The 26,167-nt window shown below is 37.5% G+C and overlaps 1 protein-coding gene across 1 annotated transcript in view; it reads right to left on the bottom strand.

Moving 5' to 3' along the window:
* The window catches only part of NRXN1 (neurexin 1), a 1,005,506-nt gene that overhangs the window by 504,839 nt on the left and 474,500 nt on the right, over positions 1-26,167 (bottom strand). Inside the window, exons 12-14 of the mRNA XM_081100745.1 lie at positions 11,047-11,169; positions 6,832-7,213; positions 5,262-5,452 (exon numbers count right to left, since the gene is read on the bottom strand). Coding sequence (XP_080956871.1) covers positions 5,262-5,452; positions 6,832-7,213; positions 11,047-11,169 — 696 coding nt within the window. The remainder of the gene's footprint in view (positions 1-5,261; positions 5,453-6,831; positions 7,214-11,046; positions 11,170-26,167) is intronic.

The following is a 26,167-nucleotide window of genomic DNA, read 5'->3' as shown; positions in this document are numbered from 1 at the left end:
AATAGGCAAATCACCCTGCTACCCCCTGAGAAGCTAAGGGGAGCCTTCCAGCCCAGCCTCCTTCCCTAGCGATCATCTTTTCAGTTCACATTTTATACCTTGCAAATCTACCTCTTTGTTTACAGTGGCTTGGCCTGAGGAAGTGAGCCTGAGCGACCGCTGCAGGGCAAAAGCCCATGAAGCTGTGTTCCAGGCAGGTCCACTCACTCTGGGGAATTTGAACGTGAGCCGACGCAGAGAGTCGGCAGAACTGGGGACACACACAGGAACAAAGGCCATAGGTAGGAGCCATGAGTCGGAAGAAGGCAAGGTAGAAGAAGCCAGAAGCAGAGAAGAAAGAGAAATGATCCCAGTGGGAGTGGGCAGAGCAGTGGGAGGATGTATGGGGGATATGCCAAGGGAGCACCTAAGAGGGTTGTTCTTGAGATGCCAGTATGACTATTAGAACAAAGTTCTTATTTGCTGTGTGACCTCATGGCTCAGCAGCTAAAAGGATGTGTCTTTCTTCCTAATGGATCCTTAAAATAATCTCCCATTAACTGAAGCAATGGGAATAAATCTCTTTCCCTTACAAACTAAAAATCAATAGATCAATCAATCAATTCACCAACAGGATAACAGGAGCTTGCCTCCATTTTCAGTGCCACCTCCTGCTTTAAGGCTAAGCTCAAAGTCAGACTGTTCTTTTAAAGTTTCTTATTTGAGCAAACGAGCGATTGGATGGCATGTGGATGAACAAAGCTTGGGCATGTTTAGTTAGACATGGCCAGGACTTGGGTGTCCTCTGGATCGCTCAAGTACCAAAGCAATGACTTACCAAATAGCAACAGTAAAGGGGAGACAATGGGGGCACAGGGGTTATGTTCAGGATTGAGTGAGTAGGTAGCTGAGTAACAGAGACAAGTGTAAGGTCAAGTTGGAAAGAACAAGAATACTACAGCCAAAGCTCAGAGATATTGGAGGTTTGGCTCCAGACCAGCACAACAAAGGGAATCATAACTCCTTTGCTGGTGGAGGTTCTTGCCTTCAATTTGGAAACAAAAACAAAAATAAAAACAAAAACAAAACAAAAAAAAACCCCACACAGGCTACATCCTGGAAGGGAGGTACTCCCCTGCCTTTACCTTTTAATCTTTGCTTGGAAGTAGAATGCATTTGAAAGGAAAGCCCTGGTTGGGCCATCTCTGATTAGGGAAAGGTAGATTTGAGGAAGGATAAAAGGAAGGTTAATGAATAGATAACAGTCCTAGTTTGGGTGGGAAGAGGGAAGAGATAAGATAGGGGATCAGAGGGAGAGCTGCTCAAAGCCCTTAGGGGCAAGAAATTTGGGGTCTGAGAGGAAGAAGAAAGGGCAAAGCTCAGCCTGGCCTGACCTACACATGGCCTATAAATGAAATATCCACTTTTAAGTAGTTTTCCTAAGTGGATACCTGAAGGCACTGTATTCCAGTCACCTGGAAATCTTTTCTTTTTTTTTTGTCCCCCATCAAGTAAATTGTCCTCAATTTGCTGAAGGATAAACAAGTAACGCTATAAAGGAAGATGCCCATGGAAGACAAAGGTCAAAGACTATCTTTCCTCCCTCTCTTTGTTCTTGAACTAGATTCATGAATGAACAAGACTGACCTTGATTCAAGTCCCTGGCTAATGGCTAGGATTAAATAAAATAACCTGATTTAAATCTCCTTAGCATTTCATAGGAAATCAATAAATATCAGCTCCTTCCCATATACAACCACATACAAACATACACACTTGCCAACTATAGGAACAAGAGTAGGAACATGAGGAGGCGTTACACCGACCCTTTATCTCTCTGAAGGGGGCAGGACTCAAAAGCCCCACAATGAATGTACAGCTGTGCTAGAAATTCATTCCAGAGAGCAAATTTATGCTGCTCTTTTCATTGCATGTTGCAGCTTGTACATAATAGCCAGAGGGAATAGAACACAAACAGCTGGGAAATAAAGATGAAAGCAAAACCGTGTCAGCAGGGAGAGACACGCCTCCCCTGAGGACCCGGCAGTGTCAGGAAACATAATTTGAACAAGGTCACCTGCATGGAATTCTCTTTTTCAGAGAAAGATCATTCGACTGCTGCCCATTTCTGACCATCTCCTTCAAAGTCAAGGTAGGGATTGGCACACATGTTCCCTAGCTTTCAAATTTCTACTGTCAGGTCCAATGCATATAATGAAACAGAGCCACAGGCGAAATCATGCATTATCAGAAGGCTAAGTGGGCTCTGGGATGGTGGGAAAACAAAGAAATTCTGCTTCCTAGCACAAAAGGAGCCTGTTGAGGTTTCCCCGTCCTGAATCCCAGATGGCAAGTTTTGTGGCCATATGCCGCCCTCTAGTGTCTTTCTAAGGGATGGTAACATGAGAAATAAAAACACTTTTCATGATCCCCAGGCATCCCATATCATCTCAGCACAGGACTGGTCAAACAAAACAAAGCAAGTAAAATTCTTACAGGACAAAAAAGGCAAAGCCAGGATTTTTACTAAAATTAAAAATTGAGTTAAATTTGGCCTCAACAAAGATACTGATTTTTCTGGACTTTGAAAAACACAGGGTTTAGATTAGTGAGTGCTCTTTAAAAATACGGACACCTGTTCCGCACGCATCAATCTTAGTCTGTGGGAGGTGGGGCCCATGAATCTGTATTGAGTAAATCCCTCCATGTGACTCCGATGGGGTTAAGTTGGTTGACTGCACTTTGAGAAGAACTAAAGTGACTTTAAGAAGAGTGTAAAATAAACCTGATGAGTTTCTTTTAACCCTATAAGAGTACAGCTCTTAGGCAAAAAAAAAAAAAAAAAAAAAAAAAAAGGCATAAAATAAAAGCTGTCCAAGACAGATTGGAGTGGCTGAATCCTTCATGACTGGCACGGAAGACAGCAGTGCTGCTCAGTGCCGAGTGAAGAGTTCATACCACTGGTTCTCAACCTGTGGGTCGTGACCCCTGAAAATACATCCTGCATATCAGCTTTTTACATTATGATTCATAACAGCAGCAAAATTACAGTTATGAAGTAGCAACGAAAATAATTTTATAGTTGGGGTCACCACAACATGAGGAACTATATTAAAGGGTCGCGGCATTAGGAAGGTTGAAAACCACTGATATAGACGGTCCTATGTGATAAGCCCCCCAATGGGAGTAGGCATGTAGGTAGGAAGGAGAAACGATGTATCTCAGAGACAGTGCCCTACTTGTCTGATGAGACATTACCCACTGCCTGGCACTGCTTCTCTGTGCCCTCGAGGGGCAGGTCTGTGCAGGTCACATACTTCAACCGACCTTGAACTGCTCTTTTCCAACTGTTTTCGTCCCGGACACAGTGCCCAGTTTCTCATGAGGCTCACTCATGCTTCCTGAGGTCCCTCCCTACAGGACAAACAGGACAGCATTTGGCTTTGAGCTGGCGGCTGGCTTGGCCAGCACACTCAGTGTCACGATCTCTCCCTTTCCTTCACAGTGACTGCCTGAGCCTGCTGTGTACGTCGGGGCACAAAAAAATCAGGGGCAGAAAACGCCCTCCATTCCCTTCAGTCAGAGACAAGAAAGAGGGTTGGCCTGGTAAGCAGCATTTCCTTTGAATTGCATTTCACCTTTTGAGCTGAGCTACTTGATCTGTGGGCACAAACAAGATGGCTTTGAAGTTAACAAGAGGCCACTCTGAGAGAGGGAGACAGCCGTTACCACTTATTTTAGGTGTTGGGTGATTATAAATAAGTTCTGCAATTACAGAAAGTGAAACACTTTTCTTTCTTCTTTTATCTGATTTAGAAAGAGGACTTTTCTCTAGAAAGACTTCTGTTGGGTTTTCTCTTTCCAGTTCCCTAACTGCCCCATGTATATTCTCTTTGAATCAAAGGGAAAGATCACATCAGTACAAGCGAACACCTCTTGCCAAGTAAAAATGTGACCACGAGGGTCCCTGTAGGACTATGGAATGCATCCAGGACAGGGCAGAAGCAGCAACAGAGGGGCCTGGGTCAAAACTGGGGATGTGCCCTGACCGGTTTGGCTCAGTGGATAGAGCATCAGCCTGCAGACTGAAGGGTCCCAGGTTTGATTCCAGTCAAGGGCGTGTGCCTTGGTTGCGGGCACATCCCCAGTGGGGGTTGTGTAGGAGGCAGCTGATCGATGTTTCTCTCTCATCGATGTTTCTGGCTCTCTATCCATCTCCTTTCCTCTCTGTAAAAAACCAATAAAATATATTTTTTAAAAATTAAAAAAAACAAAAAACTGGGAACGTGTCTTTGCTCAATTGTACCAGTATTTTTATCCCTCGGCAAGTCATTCCGAGCTCAATAAAATGCTAATGATACCTCGTCCAATGCTGGTTGTCCTGTTAAATGTGATGGGATCACCTGTCCGGCATGGCTTAGTGGTTGAGAACCGACCTATGAACCACGACACATGCCCAGGTTCCAGGCTTGATCCGCAGGGAGAGGTGTGCAGGAGGCAGCCTATCAATGATTCTCATCATTGATGTTTCTAGCTCTCTCTCCCTCTTCCTTCCTCTCCATGGAATCAATAAAAATATATTATAAAAAATGTGGTGGGATTGATACTAGTAGATATGTTCTTAGTAACTCACAAAAGCCCACTGAGATAGAAACTTGTGTTATTTTTTTTCCTGTTATTGACAGGTTTTCCAAGATGTTTATATTGATCACTTGGAGAAATCAAGTATCAATAAGGAAATAAAATGTCTGCTAAGACTTTGTTAGAAGCTAGTAAAAGAAACATTCCCACTGGTGCATGTGTGGTGGGAGGATTCACTGTGGGAGGCACAAAGGCATAAGCCAGGCTCGGACCCCAGTTGGTCAGAGGGGCTGTACGTATTTAGGACATCTCACCAGGGAAAGAAAACAAATAAACCCTTGAAGAAACTCCTTAGGTATCTGTTTATCTTGACTCCACATTGATTGCAAACGGAAACTTGCAAATGCCTATTTTTCTTTATAATATGGAAGCAAACACATTTCTCTCACCCTTTAAAATTTAATCATGCATGCATTCTTAGGTGTTGCATGTTTTGAGCTGCTATTAAAAATGCATGTATCTGCCACATTAAAGAGGGAACAGAAGCTTGTGTGTTGTATTATTAATTATATGCAGGAAATGAAATTCTGGTTAGTATTTGCAGAAGGTACACACACACACACACACACACACACACAAGCTCTGCCAGGTGAGTGGCGACCATGGGGTTCATGTCTGCTGCTCTGACCCGGTGCACTTACTCTTGAGGTCCAAGTTCCTGGCTCCGGCGGTGATCTGCGTTGTGATTTTCGTGTCAATCTTTACAGTGTGGAGATTGCTGGTGTCCCTTGATATCATCACGTTGTGCCACTGATTGTCATTGAGAGGTTTATTTGAACTCCCTTTGATGAGGTTAGCACCATTTCCCAAGTCAAACACGTAATGTAAGTACCTGGGGGGAGAAAGGACAGTGGGAAAATGCCATCACTTTTTGAACTTTTTTATGGAGTCAAACTCGATGCTACAAGAGGAGAATTTTTCTTTCAGGTGGCTCTGTCCTTGCTAGAAGTCATGTGAGTGACTTGTATAAAAACTCAGCTAATGAGAAAGAAACACTATTCTGCATCAGTAAGGTAGATTCTTTATTGTCTTCACTATAAAGAATAATGAAAAAATATATATTTTTTAAATTAGGGTCTATACCAGTATTGGGGAAGCTTTTATTTTGGCCAAGGGCCATTTGGATATTTATAGCATCACTCATGGGCCATACAAAATTATCAAGTTAAAAATTAGCCTGCTATATTTGGTCAAACATTGAATTGCCTCACCCCTAATGCCTTGGCAGGGCCAGACCAAATGATTTTGGAAAGTATATATCATTCCCTCTTTCACCCCTCCCTCAAGCCTTGGCTAACCACAATGAACTGGTAATTCCTCTCAGCTTTTTGCACTGCTTTCCCCTCCACCTTGAATGCCGGCTTCTCTATGGAAATGTGGATTCATCCTTCAAGTCTCAGCTCTACTATCCATCCCCTGCCTCATACGTTTCATATTTTCCCTAAACACTAAGCCTTTGCGCATGATCATCTTAGAAAAAATTTCACAGTGCTTCTTTTCTATCTATGTGTTCACCTACAACCCCTAGGATTGAGTACTTGCATATGCGTGCCTTGGGGTTGGTGGAATCTGAGATATGCATGGGGTAGCAAGAGTGTATATATATATATATATATATATATATATATATATATATATTTCCTGGCACATTATCTAGCCCATTGTAAATATGCAATAATAGTCACTGAATGAATGAATACCCATATTAAATTACAAAAAACTTTTATCACACTTTCAAGGAAATTTCACAAAAATCCTTCTAAATTCTTCAAGGAATTTGGACATAGAATTCAGCTTGAGTTAAATGGGATTTTGTAAAATTGAAGAAGTCTGATTACTTGAATTATCTATTTAATGTAGCAAAAATTAGCCTACAAATTTGTAGGAATTATTTTGTAGAATTATAGTGTGCTTAGTGATAGTAAGGCAATCCACATTGGAAGTGTAAGATTCATGGAATGCATAGCATAAATTAGAACCTGATGTTATTTATATCTCAGATAACATCTCACATATGGAAATGTAGGTGTAAAAGACTACACAATACCCCTATTAATTTATAAGATACTTACATAATTTAAATGAATATATTATTTGTATACCCCTGCCCATGGCCTTGTAAGCCAATACATTTTGCTGAATGTATGTTTTTGGAAATGGAGGCCCATTTCCCCCAAAGTTTCATTTGTCATTGGACTGTCATATACTCACCCTTTAACTAATTCAACCACAATAAAGTCATTTCCATCCCCACTGTTATATAGAATTAGTCCATCTAGGGATGTTGTCTTGAACTGGAAAAAAAGATGCATAGAAGTGTAGGCTTGCAATGTAGCTAAGGCAACATAGCTTGATTTGGTCTTGAAGGTAACAGGGTCTGCTATGATATTCCGGAAGCCAAACCTGGCATTGAGCTCACAGTAATCTATGTCACCATTTTTACACAAGTCAATGTATGCCATCCCATTAAATGTCAGGCTCTGAAGGTGTCCAATGAAGTTGGAGGGGACAGAAGACAGATACCGCCGTTCAGTGATGATGCCAGTCTCTATGTTATGAAACTCTAGTCTGGTATGATCGCCCGCCATTTGACCTACATGGGAGAATCATGCATTATTATTTTCCATATCTGGAAGGCACTTTCAATTTATAACAACATCATATTTTAAGATACAAGAATCCAAATACCTCTTTGATATTCAATTATATATAGTAAAATCACAGAAGTGATGTTAAAGGGCAAGGCTGAAACACATAATACAACTTTCTTAGATCAGGTTTCTCTCTGTTCAGATTTTAGCCTTAATAAAAATTGTCCCCATTAGACAAAGTTACAGAGTTTTAAAAAGTAGAAGAGCCCATGGCTCAGTGGTTGAGCATCAACCTATGAAGCAGGAGGTTACAGTTCAGGGCACATGCCTGGGTTGCGGGCCAGAAGGGGGTGTGCAGGAGGCAGCATATCAATGATTCTCATCATTGATGTTTCTACCTCTCTCCCACTCCATTCCTCTCTCTGAAATCAATAAAAAAATATATTTTTTAAAAGTAGAAGAAAAAAAGGAAGTGAGTAATGGAGAAAGGGAGAAAGTTTAAGAGGAAGGGAGAGAGAGAAAAGAAAAGGAAGTAAGGGAAAAAGCTATGGAGGAAAGGGAAAGAGGAAGAGAGGGAGGAAGGAAAGGAAGAAAGAAGGAAGGAGTGAAGGAAGAAGGAAAGAAGGAAGGAAAGAAAGAAGACAGGGGAAGGGGTTAGAGACAATGATTGTCCTAAATCAACCCAGTAGAAAGTGATGTATTCCAGCTTCATAGTGATGTTTTTCTGTATAAGAAATGTTCTTAAAAAGAAAATAATGTGACTGTATATTTTCCTATCACCAATTAAAATAATGAAAAGCTACTGACTATGTTTCCAATAATGAACCATGAAAATGTGTTTGAAGTATGTCATTTTCACCTTCCTTTTTCTGTGCTGAATAATTTCCATAATTTATGCCACTTTCCCTGCACTTACGTTTTGGAAAACTAAATTGAGCACAAATTCAAGATATGTCCAATTTTGAGAATACCAGTAAAAGTAGTCCACATTACCAAAGTTATAATCTCTAAACACTTAAGTTTGAAGCTTGGTTGCATATTTATATGGTGATTCATTCTTCAATTCATCCCCCATCCTCTTCGTCCTGCCAAATTTCTCTATAAACCCCTTTGAGAGCCAACCTAGTATCACTTTACCTCCAGAGTGATAATCGCACCTACCTTTAGGGTTGAAGATAAATTACATAAAAAAGATGTAAGCTTTTTTTTTTTTTTAAGATACAATATAAAGTACCTTATCTTTGCTAGTGACTCACTCCCAGCATCTTGTTGTTTAATTAAACTGACATTTGCATTCTTCTGAAAATCAAAAAGGTCATTACAATTGCAATCAAGTTCTTCTGGTTACTAATTTCACTATTCAATTTGGCATAATTGGAAAATTTATTAAGCTTACACTATCCCATCATCCATGATATTAATAAAATAATTAATTAGAGCCAATCCCAGTATCAAACCCTGAGAAAATTCACTGGACCTTCCCCCAGGTGTAATAAAGATTGAATAACCACCTATGTGGGTCTCCTTCAACCAGCTGGACAGATTTCCATGTCCTTAGTCAGGACAGTAAAATATTAGGTGGCATTTTAAGGAAATGCCTGTAAGTAAAATATAAAAGGCCTTCTCTTTGTTGTGCAAGAAAACTTGTCTACATACTTAATTGATGCTTATAAACTTATTGGTGTAAAAATATTGCCCCTAATCTGAACTTGACTCTACTTAATTTTTACACCTGATTACTAGTCCTTGATCCTGGTAACAATTGTCCTGTCACCCTGGGTGTGTCTTCTTATCAGTCATTGGTTTGTTCAAATCCCCTCTCTGCAAACTTTTTTTTAAAGCTGAAAATGCCACTGTATATAGTTGTCAGTCCTCCTCCTTCCTCCCCACTATGTCTCCTCCTTGTTTATCTGATGCAAAAACATGATTAAATTCTTAGCAATTCTGGTTTCTTGTAGGATATCATTTCTCTCTCCTTCTTCAGTTCTTCTTGTTCAATGACCTCCACACTGCTCTATGGGAAACTCTCTCTTTGGTGGCAAATCAAATGAGCCTTTAATAATTGTCAAATATAAAGCTCTAGAGATACCAGTAACATTGAATTAACAAGCCATACAGAATGAAAAACATAAAAAGCTTTAAAATCACTTGGGCTTGTACTGATTTTTATATTTTTCATGATATTAAAATCTGAGTTTTAAATCAGTGAATCCTCCCCAATCCTAAAATTGTCATAGTTATTCTTAAAAATTCCATTAACAAGCCAAATGATAGGAAAGAAATATCCAGAAAAAATATCCCTAATGCTTGAAATTAAATATTATCCCCAAATTGTCAAGTTCTTGGCAGCTCTGAAATAGTGAAACACATTTTGTTTAGGATGACTGAGAAGTTCAGTGATAAAAATAGCACCTAATGTCTGTTTTCTTTTCAAAGGAATAGGATATGTATGCAGAGCATAAATAACAAAAACAGTGGTGGAGCCACCATGGCCCAATTACAAGGAAAATCATTATGGCCCTTGTTCAAGAGCCTATTCTTTGTTTAATAAGCAGATATAAATTGCATTGACAGTAATGGTGGCTACGCCTGCTCCAGGGAGAGAATTAGCTCCTCAAAGCCATTATCCACTGACTAAGAAAACATTAACGGCTGCCTTTTAAAAACTCTATTTTTCCTCAGAATTTATTTCAGTGTTTAATCATCTATACATAATGTAGCCACCTCTACTCTTACACACATATATTAAGAAAAAAAATTAAGGACATTAAAGGAGAAAAATTTTTAAGGCTCCAACCATTTAAAAATCCAGTCTTTTCCAGAGAGTTAGTGGGAAGAGGAATTTAAAATGAGCAGAATGCCTCTGATCAAAGTGCCTGGGTATAGCAAATGGATGACAATTTCCTATAGAAAAAAACACCCAACCGGATGGTGTGCTTACATAAAAATCTCAATATCTAAATAAAATCTTTTGTACCTAAACTGATAGCAAGATCAGCTTCTTGAGATTTAGCCTTGCTCAGAGCTGGGCTAATTTCTGCTGCAGAGCAAAACAACCCGCCAGCCTGACACTGAACTTGTAGGTTCACTTACAGTGACTGCGTGTGTGGTACGTGCATGTGTCAGGTGATGAAAAAGAGAGCGGTAGGAGGAGCAGACATGGGTCCCATTTTCATAAAACTCACAGTCTTTCGGAAGAAAGCAGGCAAAACGAGGTGAGGAGATAATTAAATATATAATGACAGCACTCAGAGAAATGTTAGGAATTTGTTGCACAGGCTGCTGTGTTGGTAAATATGAAATGGGGGGAAATACCTGAGTTGATATTTAACTTAAATTTGAAGGATTAAAACGAGAAAGCCATGCTACAAGAAATAAGTCAGTCAGTAAAAAAGCTAAGAACCACATGAGTGGGATATAAAACAGAAAGCAACAAATCAACAAACAAGCAAAAACTCAGATACAAACAACAGTATGGTGGTTACCAGAGGGATGGGGGGTGGGGGGGCGGGGAGGGTAGTAAGAGGTAAAAGGGGTCAAACATATGGTGACGGAAGATGATTTGATTTGGGCTGGTGGGCGCACAGTGCAATATATAGATTATGTATCATAGAAATGTATACTTGGCACCTATATAATCTTATTAATCAATTTCACCCCAATACATATAATAATTTTTTAAAACAGAAAGAAAACCAAAGACAAACCACACACACACAATTGAACTATGTGTATCAGCTTCAAGTTGTGCACCTGGTTTTCAAAGTCACCTGCAAGAAATGGGAAAGTCTAAAGCTTCAGTAAAAGAGAGGGTGATGGGGACAGTGGGGTTTACCTGTCATGGCCTGTTGGTCATCCACCGTTAACTTTAAACTTTTTCCTCGACGAACCACACGCACTGTGTGCCATTCGTTATCATTGAGGTTATAGCCGGCAAAAAGGGTCTCGGGACCTTTGCCTGTAGAATATGCCAAACAGTCATTATGGACACTCAGCATCAGTCAAACAAATGAACCTCACAGAGAGTGAGAGAAAGAGACAAAGAAAGGGGAAAGCGAGGGAGAGGGAGGAGGGAGAAGAGAAAAAGAAATGCGAGAGATAGGAGAGAAAGGAGAGAGAGCAAGAGAGAAGAGACTGGCTGGATCAATTCTCAAGCCCATTAGAGTCATAGCAAGCAAGGAAAATGACAAGTTAGCAGACATTCTGGTGTGACACTTTAAGAAGAATCTTCAACACACTATGCATTGATCTAAGACAAGCGAATGAACCTGTTGTCATAAATGGGCACAGTCAATACGGCTCTGGGAAGCCTCCCACATGTACACACACCTTTACTTTTCAAAGGAGTTCTCTGATTTCTGCAGTTATCACTTTCTTGCTAATGTAGTAGCCAGCAGTCATGTAACCTCTGACCTCGGGGAGAGACCTGGCCATAGGTCATTAGCTAAGCATTTTCAGGGAGTGGCCACTGGCTGGATTAGAGGAGATTGCTCTGGGTACTATACTGAGTGAGGGCTCTCTTTATTCTGACCACATGTACTTCCTATGTTCACCAAGTTCTTAAATGTATTGTGTCTAAAAATTAAACTAGTGGAGGCACAGAAGATGAGTGTAGGTAAAAGTATTGCCTCTTAGAAAAATGAAGAAAACAGAAGTCACAACCCCCCAAAAATGGCCACATATTGAGTGGGAAGGAATAAAAAGTGATATTATACAGCAGTAGAGGACAGGGATTCCCAGGTAAAAACTAAAAGAAAGAGGACAAGTGTAACCAAGGAAGTAACTGCCAGTGAATCTATAGAAGTGAAAATTCCATAGATAAATGGAATTTAAATAGGCTAAGAACAAACAGATTATCTCAGAAAGTTGTTTTACGGAAATTATTGAAATGACAAAGTTAGACAAATATCCCTCTTCCACACACACAAATCAAGGGAAAATAGCTTTTAGTATAACTAGAAAAATTTCATAAGAAAATAAGCATTTCTACCAATCTGACATTACGATTCACTGAGAAAAATAATGAAAAGTTTTTAAAGATCCACACTATTTGGTGATGGATTTCAGTGTTTTAAAAGTCATGAAATTTTCTAGTACATTTCAATAATGCAGTGCATGACGTCATTGAGTTTAATGACTTTCATCCAATTCACGATCAGGACTCGCTTCACTATTTCTTCAACTAAATTCTATCCACAAAACCAATTAATGTCCAAGGAGCACAGGAAGACATACTAAAATGCCAATGAAAAGGAGAACAAAAGAGGAAAAAAATAAATAAGGGAACCACCAAGAAGAAACCTCAGTAGTCAGTCCGACAAGAGATCATTCATTGTTTGCTTTTAGTACTGCAGACAATCCACCCAGTTCCCTGATTTCTCTCTTAGGATGTCACTGATGATACAAGTTCTGTATTCCTTGGTTAGATTTCACTGGAGCTTAAAATGAGCCAGTTTTCTAAGCTAAATTTCGCATGACAAACTGCCTCATGTCTACACAGGGCCATCGTGAAGATTAGAAACAATCTCTTGTTGTTTCTTTAGAAAAGTTAAATTCATCCGGATACATGAATAAAAGCTTGTCTAGATAGAAGAGTGTTAGGGAGATTTATCACGAAATAGCTAAAGGAAGCCTGTTAGCTCAGCAACTGCAAAAATGCTTTGAGACCAAATGTTGAAAGCAAGTTCCAGCATTAAAGGAACTCTTTTTAGTTTTAATGGTGAAAAAAGGAATGTTCAATAACTCTGCAGAATCTTAGCATCCTACTGGCAGCGAGGGTCATTCTTAGTTTTGATCTTTGAAAAGAGAATACATCATTTTAAAGCTATTTTTACAGGGAGATCTTTTTTTCCCCCCTTTAGAACTATGTGCTTTTGAAGCAGCTTCACTCCCCTTCTCTTAATTTTAAAGGTGTTTTGTCAAGAAAAAGAAGGATACGGGTGATATCATCATTATACCCCATTCTGGGCTTGATCTTGCAGTAAAGTCATAATGCTTAATCTATGAAACAACGATTTCCATAACAACAGGCACAAAATCCAATTAAAAATAACCCTTTGGTTCGTAAAAATCTCTGTGGGCCAACTTCAAGCTCCTTTCTTGCATTATTAAAAATGTGAAGAGATTGATTTTGGAAGACAAGGCTTTTAAAAATGCACTTAATATTCTCAGTTCAAAACAACACTATCTATGCAACATGAAGTGTAATAAAGAGTGCACTGGACCGGGTGGGGAGCTAAGAATTGTGGTCGCTCATCCTTGATGTGCTACTAAGAAAGAAGCCGGGGGCTGGGAAATGCTTGTTATGTTCCAGGCACTTTATCTGTTAATTTACTTCATCTTTACAGTATTATCATTTTACAAATGTGGAACTGAAGGCCCAGAAAACCAAAACTACTTGTCCCAATGTCATAGAGTTAAAATGTGATAGAGAAGTGTTCCATCCCAGATTAACCTACCCTATGCCTGCATACTTTCCCTTGCATTATCCTGGCTCCCAGCTACGTGACCTTCAGCTAGCAATTAAAAATTTTAGCATCCCCACGTCTGAATAAAGGGGGTAGAAAATCTGCTCCTTGTCATGACTTGCAGATTGATCAGAATGATGGGAAATGTTGCATACCCTCTGTATAAGTCATGGCAGAAGAACGACCCTATCAAACACTGTACCTCTACCTAGGAATACTGATACAGAGGAAGGACCATTAATTTGGGGCATGATCCACTCATAATCAGGATTCTGCTAAAAGATTCATCTTCTGGTGGTCTCAATCTTTAGCTAATCTTTACAGTACCTTTGAGATCTCATATTCTCAGACATTTACAAACACATGGAATTGGTACTTTTAAAAAAGGTGCTTCACTACTGACATTTTGAGCTTGAGAATCATTTGTCCTCTTGGGTAGATTTCAATGGCAAAATTATAGTCACTCAAGCCATTAGTAATCTGAATTCCTTTTCAGATTTCTTCTTTCTTTGGGGATATCAAAACATGTCTCATTGGTAGTAATATTTTTCTCCCAGCATTAATGTGAGTGTTATGGACCAACTGTTCATATGTTGAAGTGCTAACCCCTAATGTGATGGCATGAGGGAGTGGGCCCTTTGTGAGGTAAATAGGATTAAATGAGGTCATGAGGCTGGAGCCCCCATGATGGAATTAGTGCCCCTATAAGAAGAGAAAGAGACATTGGAGTTCTTTCTCTCCACCATGTGAGGATACAAAAAGAAGCCAGCTATCTGCAAGCCAGGATGAGAGCCCTCACCCAAAACCAAACCTGACAGAAATCTGATCTTGGACTTGTCAGTTTCCAAAACTATGGCCAATAAACATCTGTGGACTAAGCGACCCAGTCAATGGTATTTGGTTATAGCAGCCCAAGCAGAGTAAAATAGTGAGTGACATTTTAAAGATTTTTTAAAAAGTTCATAGCATTGTTTCTATTTTAAAGACAATCACTCCTTGTGTTTTGTAGGGAGTTTTAACTTGTATGTAATTTTACACTTGATTCTTACTATAATCATTATTAAAGCCACAGAAATATTATTTTTCAATTTTTAGTTAAAAAAAATCAGATTTAGAAAGATTGAGAATATTACAAATTTCAGTTAATACGTACCTACTTATGAATTCCAGGTGGTGCTAAGACTTTGCTGCTAAGAGGATTGGAGATAACCCCAATTTAATGAGCAGCAGGAAATGGGAGATTCACAGCTAGCTAAGCAAGTTCTTTGAAATCTACTGCTCTTACAGAGTATTGATTTAACCATTAAGAGATACACTTAAAAGATGGTAGCTGTTTTTGGCTAGGTTAATAACCACACTTGCTAATTACTTTTCATCTCCATTTTCACTATGGGAGGTGGTGGAAATTGGATTTTGCCACTGACATCAACTAATTGTGTCACCTTAAGTAAATCACTTGCCTTCTTTCTTTCTTATATTTTTATCTGTAAAAAAAGGACACCTGATAAAGACATATACTCTCCAGTAGCAAACTTTAAATGCTGTCATTCTTGGAAGAACCAGAACTGATCTGTACTATTTGCCCACCTTGTGGCTACATGAAAGACTGCAGTTCTAATGTGGGGTTCTCTACGTTTATAAAATGTTCAATATTATTATTTCTACTATTCTTAATTTCATTTTTGTTTTGACCTGGGTAGGCAGAGAGAACTTTAAGGATAGTTATTCTAGACATATTACTCAACTCAAATGAAACCAGTGGGACAAGATTGAAATATCCTAAAAAATGTGTCTATTAATTTCGTAGTCAAATTTTAAGGGGAAGAACTCTGTTTTTGTCCTCTTGGAATTCCTCATAGATCATAGATAGCATCAAATGATCAATACAAGGATCAGACAGGAGCGGTAAATGCACCATTCTGTGGGCCAGGACATGGCCCTGCTTTACAGGCAAGTTCACTTAGAAAACAAAAATAATTAGACGGTTGTGTGGTGAAATAAGGAAGTCACTTTTAAGGAACCCTTTCTCTTGGCTGCGGTAAATTATTCTCTCCCCTGTTCAAATAAGCAGGTCAGGCTAGGCAGTACTGGAGTCTCTGACCCAGTATCTCTCTAAGTTTCCCTTACTCAGAACAATTACTGCTGTGCAATGTGAAAATCCAGGAGCTAAAGGAGGGCAGTGGTTTTATAATTCTTTTTAAAGCAGAGGAACCTCCCTTCCCTGTAATCATGCGTAAGGACTAGAAAACCATATAAAGGGGGAGCTGCCCCACAGTTAAAGAAGCAGGCATCACCCGGAAACCCAGGCTCCACCAACTCCTCAGGGGGGCTGATTTCTCTCTTTGGATAAAGGATGTTTTTCTTCATCAGAAAACTGCAGCAAAGGCTTTTTAAAATATTGTTTGCAAGTAACCCTTTGCTTTAAAGTTGGATTTGTTTAAAAAATACACATTTTTTTGGTAGTTTATGAATTAAGAACTATTTTACCAGAACATCACTTATTATGTATAACACTGTCTAGAGGTATTCAATGCTGTCATTATTGGTCAGTCTGCACTATCAGCCCTCTAGCCTGCATTCTTGACACACCCTTAATTACATGGTCCAAATTCATAGACTCTTTCTGAAGATTTTGTAGGTCACTTCCTCTGAAGTCATGTGAGTTATGGAACAGACTACCTTGCCTTATTTCTATCTACCAGGAAACCGAGATTTAGAGTGTGCATATAAATTTAGCAACTTCATTCTTTTCTTTCCTTTAAAAAAAATTTTTTTGCACATAGGCTTTCCTCCCCAATTATTTAAAACTGTTTTTGTTAATCACTTTAAATTCTATTTAAAAGTATTGAGCATAAATTAATAGTGAATATATTTAATGAAGAAAACAGTATCTTCCAAGGAATGTACAAATAATCAAACTCATTTTACTGAAAACTTCATGGGAGGTTAGGTGACTTCTATATCTCCAACAAGATTACACAAGCCTTTATTCACCAATTTCAGGTTTGTTTGCAAGTCTACTTTAAATTTATTTTCAAATTTTGGAACCAATTTTATTTATATTTGGTTTCTTTTGGAAGAAAACCTGTGTGCAAATGTCCTGTGACCTACCTGTACTGGCTTTTCACAGTGGGGGAAAAAATAGTAAAGAGGAATAGAAAAGAAATAAATAAAGCTAAGAAATCTATGAAGCAATGTGATCAAAGGTGTCTACCAGACTAAATTGACAGCTGTTTCTGGAGCAGAAAGGTGGATGTGGTTTAAGAATAATCAAATCTATAAGATTACCTTTTGATTTTGAGTCACAAAGCTCAAACTCATTGCATACCCTTTAGGAAGCATCTCCCTCTACCGTTATATTTTAAAGATGCTAAATACGCAAATGGACCATCTGTATCAAGTACCTTATCTCTTAGTACTGTTCAAAAGGATTGGTTCTGAACTTCTTCACTGCCTTAAACATCAAATGTAAGCAATTTCTACTTTATAACTCCATAGAGTTATGTGAGTGGTTAATCTCTTTCTCTGAATTAAACCATTGCTTGAGCGTGAGGATTCTGATGGGAGCTTCTGCAAAGCCGTAGCCACCCTAACGCATGGATGGGAAGCAGGTCGGGTCCATTTAGTTTGCCTTCTGGAAATGATCCGTCTACTAGCTCCATTTTGTTAAGAACAGGTTGGGTCTTTTCAAACACAGTTAGCTGGGCTAAAGATGAGCATCACGTGGACATGAATCCTAAAGTTTCCTTCGTCATGCTATACAGTGTTTAAAAGACCTAGCATTGTCTTATACATATAAATTAATTCTATATTTATACATGGCTGTTCAACTTTTTTAGGTCATTAAACTGCCAATAGCATCCAGTAGTTGAGCTAAACGTTCCCGCAGTCATAGACTATATGTAAACAAAGGGTGTGTGTTTGTTTCAATAAAACTACTTATTGAAACCTGTGGGCTGGTTTTTAGGCCCCTGTAAGATACACATAAATAAATCGACAATTTAAGTTTCCCTTTCTCATAAAGTTTTACACTGAGTATAAAGAAATAAGTAATGGAAAAGTATTCAAGAACTGAAGAGTCAGGAGACCTGGGTTTTAGATTCAGTGTTGCCATTAAATCTAGCATATCTGTAATGGTGCTAAATTAGTCTAATTTTTTTTTTCTGGACTTAGCCTATTTTCTTATCAGTGAAAAACTATAATGACAACAGCAACAGAAACTAAAAGCAATGTAAGACAGTTTTAAATGGCATAAGGCAATTGCAAATTCTGAATCACGGCCTTTATTAAAATGGCTATCTGTGCATGTCCGTGTGTGTGTGTGTGTGTGTCTGTGTGTGTGTGTGTGTGTGTGTGTGTGTGTGTGTGTGTGTAAAATCAGGTTTATCTGTATCAACTTTTCCAGGTCCTACCAAGTTTTACTTGACAGTTGATTTTGAGGACAATAGCTTCCCCTGAGAAGCTGGAAATAAACCTGTCCTTGTGACAATAATGGGAAGAGAGAAAAGTCAGGGAAACAGAAGCAAAAGCCACTCGGCTTGATGCCTGAGTCAGGGCTCCTGGCAGCAGCACTTTCTACCTCTGAATGACAAGAGGAAGAGCTTCCCAGGTTGTAATTGACACCTGCAGGCCGCCCTTAGTTTCTGGTTTCAAAACAATTAAAAAAAAAAAACAAACCATGGAGATTCCTCTGCCATTTTCCCAACTCACACCAACCCTATTCTATTATCCACAACATAAACGTCTGTATCTGTAGCTGCCTCACCTCCTGCTCCATAGCTGGGTAAATATCATGCAAATAAATGATGTTTCAGTCTTTTACTAAGAAACATTTAGCCTCTATAGCTTTGACATTGATTGTACCCATTTATGACAGACCAGGATAAATATATCCGATGTAAAAAATTTTAAATGTGAAACACACACATTTTAAGAAATATAAATTACCTTTTAAGAATATAATTACATTTACAACACAGTAAAAATGAACACAAATTATTTAAATACATTGCTACAAGAATGTTTTAAAACAGCTCTTTCTATATCTATTCTAGCTCAACTGGCAAGTTCAGGAAGAAGCAGAATAAAATAAACCTAATATAATGAAAGGAAAAATTTGGACTGTGACTTTATTTTAAGAAAAAAAAAAGTTCATTTCCAAGAAATGCTTATCACATAAAAGGATAGCTTGCAGGTATAAAATGAAGGACTAAACAGTTGATGCGCTTTTAAGTAAGCATCATAAGCTGAAAACGTATTCAATGTTAATGTAACTTGAAAAGAAAAAAATTACTTTGATTTATGCTGCTACTTATTTAAGCATATCTTATGCAATACACAATGCCAAGGTATCTGAATGAAGAAAAAAAGAAAGTAAAAGCATACAGATACTGAGCATTAGGAAACTTACAAATATTCTACCTGATATTCCAAAAACATAGCTATGATTGTAGTCACAAATGCAATGATTATTTAATTAAATATATCATTTATTATCTGAACATACTACTATAATTGTTACAGAATTTATTTTATGAAAAGTCAAGAATTTATATTTTTGCATAATTCAAGAAACAATGGCTTTTACCTGTGTTTTATTTTCCATATCTTTGTCAATGGAAGTGCATCTGAATATAATTAAATGTAGGACTAAATTTGCAAAATTCAGCTGTCCCTCAGTATTTTGCAGGTATTCTTATGAAACCTTCTCCAAAAACAATCATATTAGAAAAATAAATAAATCTAAGTTTCTGGTTTTGTTAAGTCTGTTTGTTTCCTTCCTCCCTCCTCCCACCCACACACAATCTAAGAAATCATTATAATGCTTAAATATCTATTTCTCAGTTTTTGTTGTAAACATTATAAACCTATTTTTTTAAGAAAATGCATTCTAAGAGATAGGATAAGGAATATTTTATCTTTAGAATCATTGAACTGTAGTGTCTGATCTGTTTTGATCTTTTTTCTTTCTTTCATTAGTGAAGGCTATGAACAAATAATGCATGATAATTTATTCATTCATCATGTAAAAATTAGAATGATGAAAATTTTTTTCCAAGCAATGAAATCCTTCTTTATTTTGAATTTTAATACTGTAATAAGAGCTAGTGAAAACTAAATTGGTTTCTTTTATCATTAGTTTATTTATCAGGCTGTTAGCTATGAACTTGAATGCTATTCTTTCTGATCATTTAATAGTTGGAAAAATATTGGGATCACGTCTTTGTTTGAAGTTGTTTTTGAATCAAAGTCTCCTGAAAGGAATGGCTTGCTTTACTATCCAGGAATTATTCTACAAAGGTGATTTCCCCGCTATGTCAATGGCTATTAGCAATTAAATATTATGCCAAATTAACTTGGTTAATCTGAGGAGCTATTGCTTGGAGGTTTCTTGGAGGTGGTCTACCAACTACTGTACTTAATAAATTATGTCTGTGTGCTTGTTCCTAATTGATCTCCCTATGGTAAAATTATGTTAGTGAAACTTCCACTTAGTAGCTTATAGTCAGTGATAATAACTTTCACCAACATACCTAGAAGTATCTTCTCTCTTACAAGTATTCCATCTTGCTTACAGATGCTTCCAAACAGTGCCCATTTGAGTGTTCTGAGATCATTGATGAATCATGTTAGAACTTACTTTTGTACATATAGATTTATTCAACTGGCTCAATGATGAAAACCTACTTGATAACATTTTGGCATAAAATCTGAGGTAAACAAGAGATTAGATTTTAAAAATACTACATGTTATAGTCACGTGCTTGACATATGCTTACAATATGTTGCTAAAATAAAAGTACATAGTGCAAAATATTTGCAAACCATGACCCTGTATTTTTAAAGAAATACATATTACACAAGGTATAATATGTAATATGCAAAGGATGATGTGTTATACCAGCATTTAAGATATTAATAATGTTTTCCAAGGACTGAAACGGTAGCTACTTTTGTATATTTTGCTTCCTCTAGCTTCTAAATAACAAATACTATTCTAATTAGGAACCAAATGTTGCTTTAAAAAAGTCTACTTCTAACTATTTTGTAGGTCAAAATTAGTGGGAAAATTAGCCCCCAATTTAAATGTACATTTAAAATATACATACCATGATACAAACAGATATTGCAGTGGAGGCCTAGATTGCCCTAAATAATGGTGGGCTTGCTTTCAACTAGATCTTAACAGAGCATTTGACTTTATTCACTTTTGAGAGCGCCGAATCTTAACCACTAGACCGCCAGGGAGGACTACTTTTGGTTGCTTATTTTAAATTGTTGAGTAGAGGAAAAAGTTATTGAAGAAAATTTAAAACATATATATGATTAACAAAAGAAAAGAAATTTAAAGTTACCCAGAATCTCATCATCAGGTTCTATAAACATTTTAAAGAAACATTGTAGAAAAACAATTTTGCTACTGCAACTCCTTGTCAATTTCATAATTGATAACAAAAATAGAAAATATTGATTATTTTTAACTGCCTATTTGCTAAAGTAATTTTACTTAATGGAGGAGTTTAAATAATTGATCAGTTACCAAAATATCATTTTTGACAAGGTAAAGCACCTCAGCTGACTTACTGAACTAAATCTTCAGATAAAATAATTAAATTTATGAATGATTGATTAAAACACATCAGGAATCTCATAATCTACAATGTCACGTTCAGAATTCCTATATGTGATTATTATTGCTATTTTTATTTTCACATTATTGAACCATTATCATGTCCTAACTCCATTTTTGTCTGCCTATTTCAATGTTAGTAGGTGAATATATGTATATTCTAAGGGAATATTTGCACAACTTTTTAAATACTTTCTTTTTTCATTTTGTTTTACTGGGCACTTTCATAATGCATGAAAAATCTATGCCAGGAATTTTGTGGTGCCATTATAATGTGTTAGTTCTATAATATTTTGGGTTTAGTTTTCACATGCATAAACCTCTCCTTTGCACCTAGGAAAATGTAAACATTTCAGAATTCTTCAGATTGCCTATTAGTACACATTTATTTACACTGGAAATTTACTGATTTCCAAAATTGGCTAACTCTTCTCTGTATCTGACAATTTAATGAGTAAATTTCAAGGGCTATGTACATTCTTCAAATGCAAATTTTAAAATAGAATTGGTAATCTTTACCTTAAAGCCTACATTTCCAAAGCAATTTTAATGCTAATAATCATCTATTTTAAAAAGAATAATCGACTTTGAAATTTATTTTAATAGTACTATGCATAAATATTTCAAGTCTATATTCAGACTGATAATCTGTGAAGGGTGAAGCATTCTCACAATTATATGAATGATTCATTCAAAGAACAAATAGTCCAAGTACAATAAAAATAACAGTGATTTAAATACTCTTAGAATTTCTTACTTTACCTTTGGGGAAAACCGTTTTCATAATGCACTTCTTACCCATCTTGCTCTGTGCTCCCATTGGTAACAAGTGGAAGACTGGATAAGAGCTCTGAGTACACTGAACGTTTCAGTTTCCAAATTCTTTGACATCCCCTTGCATTTCCTCCCTGATTTAAAGAGACTTGCTCACTTGGCTTATACACCATATGTTAGTCATTATTATGTGAACAAACTGCAATCCACATGAGTATTTTACAGCGACAGTAAAAACAGTTTTAATCGGACAACCTAGAGAAAAGATGGTTGTGTGGAAAGCTTGCTGCTCCTACATCCCCTTGAGGTAAGTATGTGGTGTGCCCCACCCCCACCCCACTCTAATTACAGCTGCTTGGGTCACTGGTGTCATCAGCCCCCAAAGCTAAAATCTGATCAATGGCTTATGAGGCGACATGATCTGAAATCTCTGTTCAATAGAACAAGAATAAGTAATGAATCCACTAGATCCTCTGTCTAGGGGAGTCTGCATACAGAACATATGCAGTGTCAATAGTTAGTACAGGAATGGCAAAAAGCCAAGAGATATGCACAGGACAAAGCAGTGAACAGAAATCATGAAGCAGGAGACACCAGGAGTAAGCAGAAGACATGAAAAAGAAGAAGCTATAACCAGTGTTACCTCCCTACTGTACTGGGCTGCATATCTGGCACTTCGGCCAGACGGGGCGCGCTGTGCTGTCTGTTCCTAAAACACATCGATAGGAAGGTACTGACATCAGGCCAGGCCTTGAGATATGGCCTCATGGCCCCTTCCCAGCACGCAGGCCTTCTTTCTCAGAAGGCCCGGAAGTCTCATTCCAAATTTGGGAGACAAAAGACTGGAGAAAGTATAAATAAAGAGAGTTTCCTCCATAATGGGGGCCCGGAATTTGAAAGACACATTTTTCTCTGGGCCCCCACAGAATTTAATAATAAAATGTAACTCTTGCAGTCAGCACTGCAGTTCAGCCTCTGCCTCGGCAGGGTGCTGTAACTGTAGTCAGCTGGCCAGCTTAATAAAGGCCCCTAAATTTTAAATTCTGAGTCGGTGGTCTATCTCGCTGAGTGAACCCACAACACTACCAATCTATAATAATAAAAGCGTAATATGCTAATTAGATCGGATGTCCTTCCAGACAAAGCCAGGGCTGCAAGGGAAGCCCCGGGCCCAGGTGCCAGAGGGAAACTGATGCTGGCAGCTGGGAGAAGGAAGGCCTAATCTTGCACGAATTTTGTGCATCGGGCCTGTAGTAAATAAACACAAACAAAGGAAGAAACTCAAGACTATGAAGGAAATAGTGGATGTTTAGAGACCAGCTTTTTCTAGTAAAACAAACAAAAATATCTGACCAACAGGCTGTGGTCTTTGATGACATTTGGTTGTATAAAAGAAACATTCCTTTTCACAGAACCCAAGGTAATATCAAGTTCAGAACACTTTTTTCTGAAACTTTCTAGGTTTGTACAACAATATCTACCTAGTCCATTGTTACAATGCCAACATTGGACAATGGAGAATTGGATGAACCAGGTCACCAGGAGTCTGAAATTTTGCATTACTGTGAGCACAGCATTCAGCAATAGCAATAAGGAAGTGCCTTAGTGAAAAATTAATAATTGAGCCCGATTTCAAGATGAATTCTTATCCCACACAAAAGAGTAATTTGCTAAAACACTGCAGCATTTTATATTTGCATATAGGCAGTGGGCAGATTAATTATTCACCGAAATAGACTCCCATCTTCTACTTACCAAGCCTTCACATTAAAATTTTCCCAATCTATGTAGCCACTTAAATGTGCAAAGAAAAAGTGCACTTTTCTTTATAATTCTCAAAAATTTAAAATGTGGACAATCAAAATGGGCTTCCCTTAAATTTTATTTCAATTTTGATATTTTTCTAAAGACTTGTTATGTGCCAGCTCTCTTTGCCTGTTTTAAGCCATTTGTTTTTCACCAGAAATCGATGGTCTCTATATTTTATATGTAATTTCTCTTAGATTTTTGCTAAAAGTAATCATTTATAAACTGTCTATTCCTTTTCTTAATATATACTTGCAGCTTAAAAAAAAGAAAAAAGAAAACAACAAAGAAACAAAAGAGAACAGCTCATATCCTAGGCAGATAAATTGCAGCAGTCACTGAGAGGCAATGAGTGATGGAGTCCTACAAGCCAAGTGATGGATTGCTGTGTGGCAGCCAAGGCAGGAGACTCCCTTTTGCACTTCTTTGCTCTTAGGTACCAGGCAGCTGCTCCAAACTGAACATTTGTTTCATGTTAACAAGGACCAGCCCCCAGAAATGTCCTCATATCTTTTTAAGTAGCTGCCAAGTGGCGGCCTGATGAAGGCAATCTAGCATGGCTTAAGTGCCACTAGTTGACACTCTGCAATCTTTTATTGCTTTCCACTTTGATCTACATAAGAAATTGGTGATAACTAATATACAGTTGATCTTTTCATTCTGGTAATAAAATGATAATAAGAAGATCTTATTATCCACTCCAGACATCCATCATAGTACATTTTCCAAAACGTACTACTCAGGGCGTTTTTTTCATTATATCCAAGTCAAAAGTGAGGTTAAGTACTTGGCCTTAGATTCCTTTTCCCTCCAATACTTAGACATTGAGCTGAAAATAAAAGGAGTTGAACTTCAACCCTTATTAATATCCCATATTAATATCATCTGCAAGTTTGTTGTCTCTGCATCTTAGATAAGCCATTTTCTGTAAGAAGCCCAAAACAGTTGGAAGGTCAGACAAATAAAACATTTTGTTTTCAACTCCAGAGAGTGTTTATTATTGTAAGAAAATAAGAGAAAAGAGAACCAGAGAAAACAACATTGGAAATGGAGAAGTGGGAAGAGTAAATCTTGGTAGGAAGAAAGAGCTGGGCACGTGTAAAGGCATAAAGAAACCAAAAATAATGCAAACAAGCATTAGAGATTATGAGTTTATTAAAATCCATTTTTTATATGGATGAGAGGTGGCTTCAAGCCTTCCTGTGGGCAATAAACAGATTCTGTAAATTATGTCATTGATTTGAAAATAAAAATAAAAAAGAAAATACTGACAAAACCAAACCTTGCATCCACTACATATTTAAAGAAGTTATTTATATGACAATTATGACCCACTTATAGTTGATAGGAGCACGTTAGTTTTCAAATTTTCAATGTATTTAAACCTTCAAAGAGTATATATAGTATTAACAACTTTAAAAGTTACAAGAAGAAGAAGAAGAAGAAGAAGAAGAAGAAGAAGAAGAAGAAGAAAGAGAGAGAGAGAGAGAGAGAGAGAGAGAGAGAGAGAGAGAGAGAGAGAGAGAGAAGAGAGAGAGAGAGAAACTATTGAAGCATGCAACGTGCCACTGTAAAGGCCAAATTTGGGGAAAACAATATAAACACATAGCCTAATGACTTTGGATTTATTGTTGGGAGGTTTGAGGAAGACTGCCTTGGTCACTCTGAGATAGCATGACCAAGACATCACATTATGTACTTTGGCAGACATAAAAAAAATGCAGAATATGACCCTATTATTAATGCATTTGATTTTTTTGCATTCTTTATATCTTTAAAAGACTTCTTAAGGCAATTAATATTATGGAGTAGGCAAGAGACTATCAAACACTCACCTTTTCATGCAAATAATTCATGTGTTAGTCATAAAAGGACTATTCACTATTCACTCTGACTTGGATTTCCTTGGTAATAATTTATTAAGGAATAGTTTGTCGTAGTATACATTTCTGCAGAAATGATTTTATGTAAAACACTCTACAACATATCTGTTTTTGTTAATTCAAATAATTTTTCCTCTTTCTGTTAAAAGAATGTCACTTTACTTACAGTCCTTTCCCATCTCTCTTTATAGTAGCACCCTTCACTGCTCAGGGAAGAAAATATCTACATTAAAAGATGGCAGTTCTTTTAACAACTTCCATATGCATTTACTTTATGATGGTAGATTGTTGTTCTCACTATTGGAGTTGATTAAGGAGGCAAGAGCAATCTGGCTGCGCCTTTATTCTTATCCTGGACAAAGGAGAATGGAGAACCCGTAGGTAACACACCTCGCT

This window comes from Myotis nattereri (assembly GCF_964212035.1).
Source record: "Myotis nattereri genome assembly, chromosome: 10".
Taxonomy (NCBI): domain Eukaryota; kingdom Metazoa; phylum Chordata; class Mammalia; order Chiroptera; family Vespertilionidae; genus Myotis; species Myotis nattereri.
Note: the sequence above shows the minus strand (reverse complement) of the source record. Positions and strands in the feature narration are given on the sequence as shown.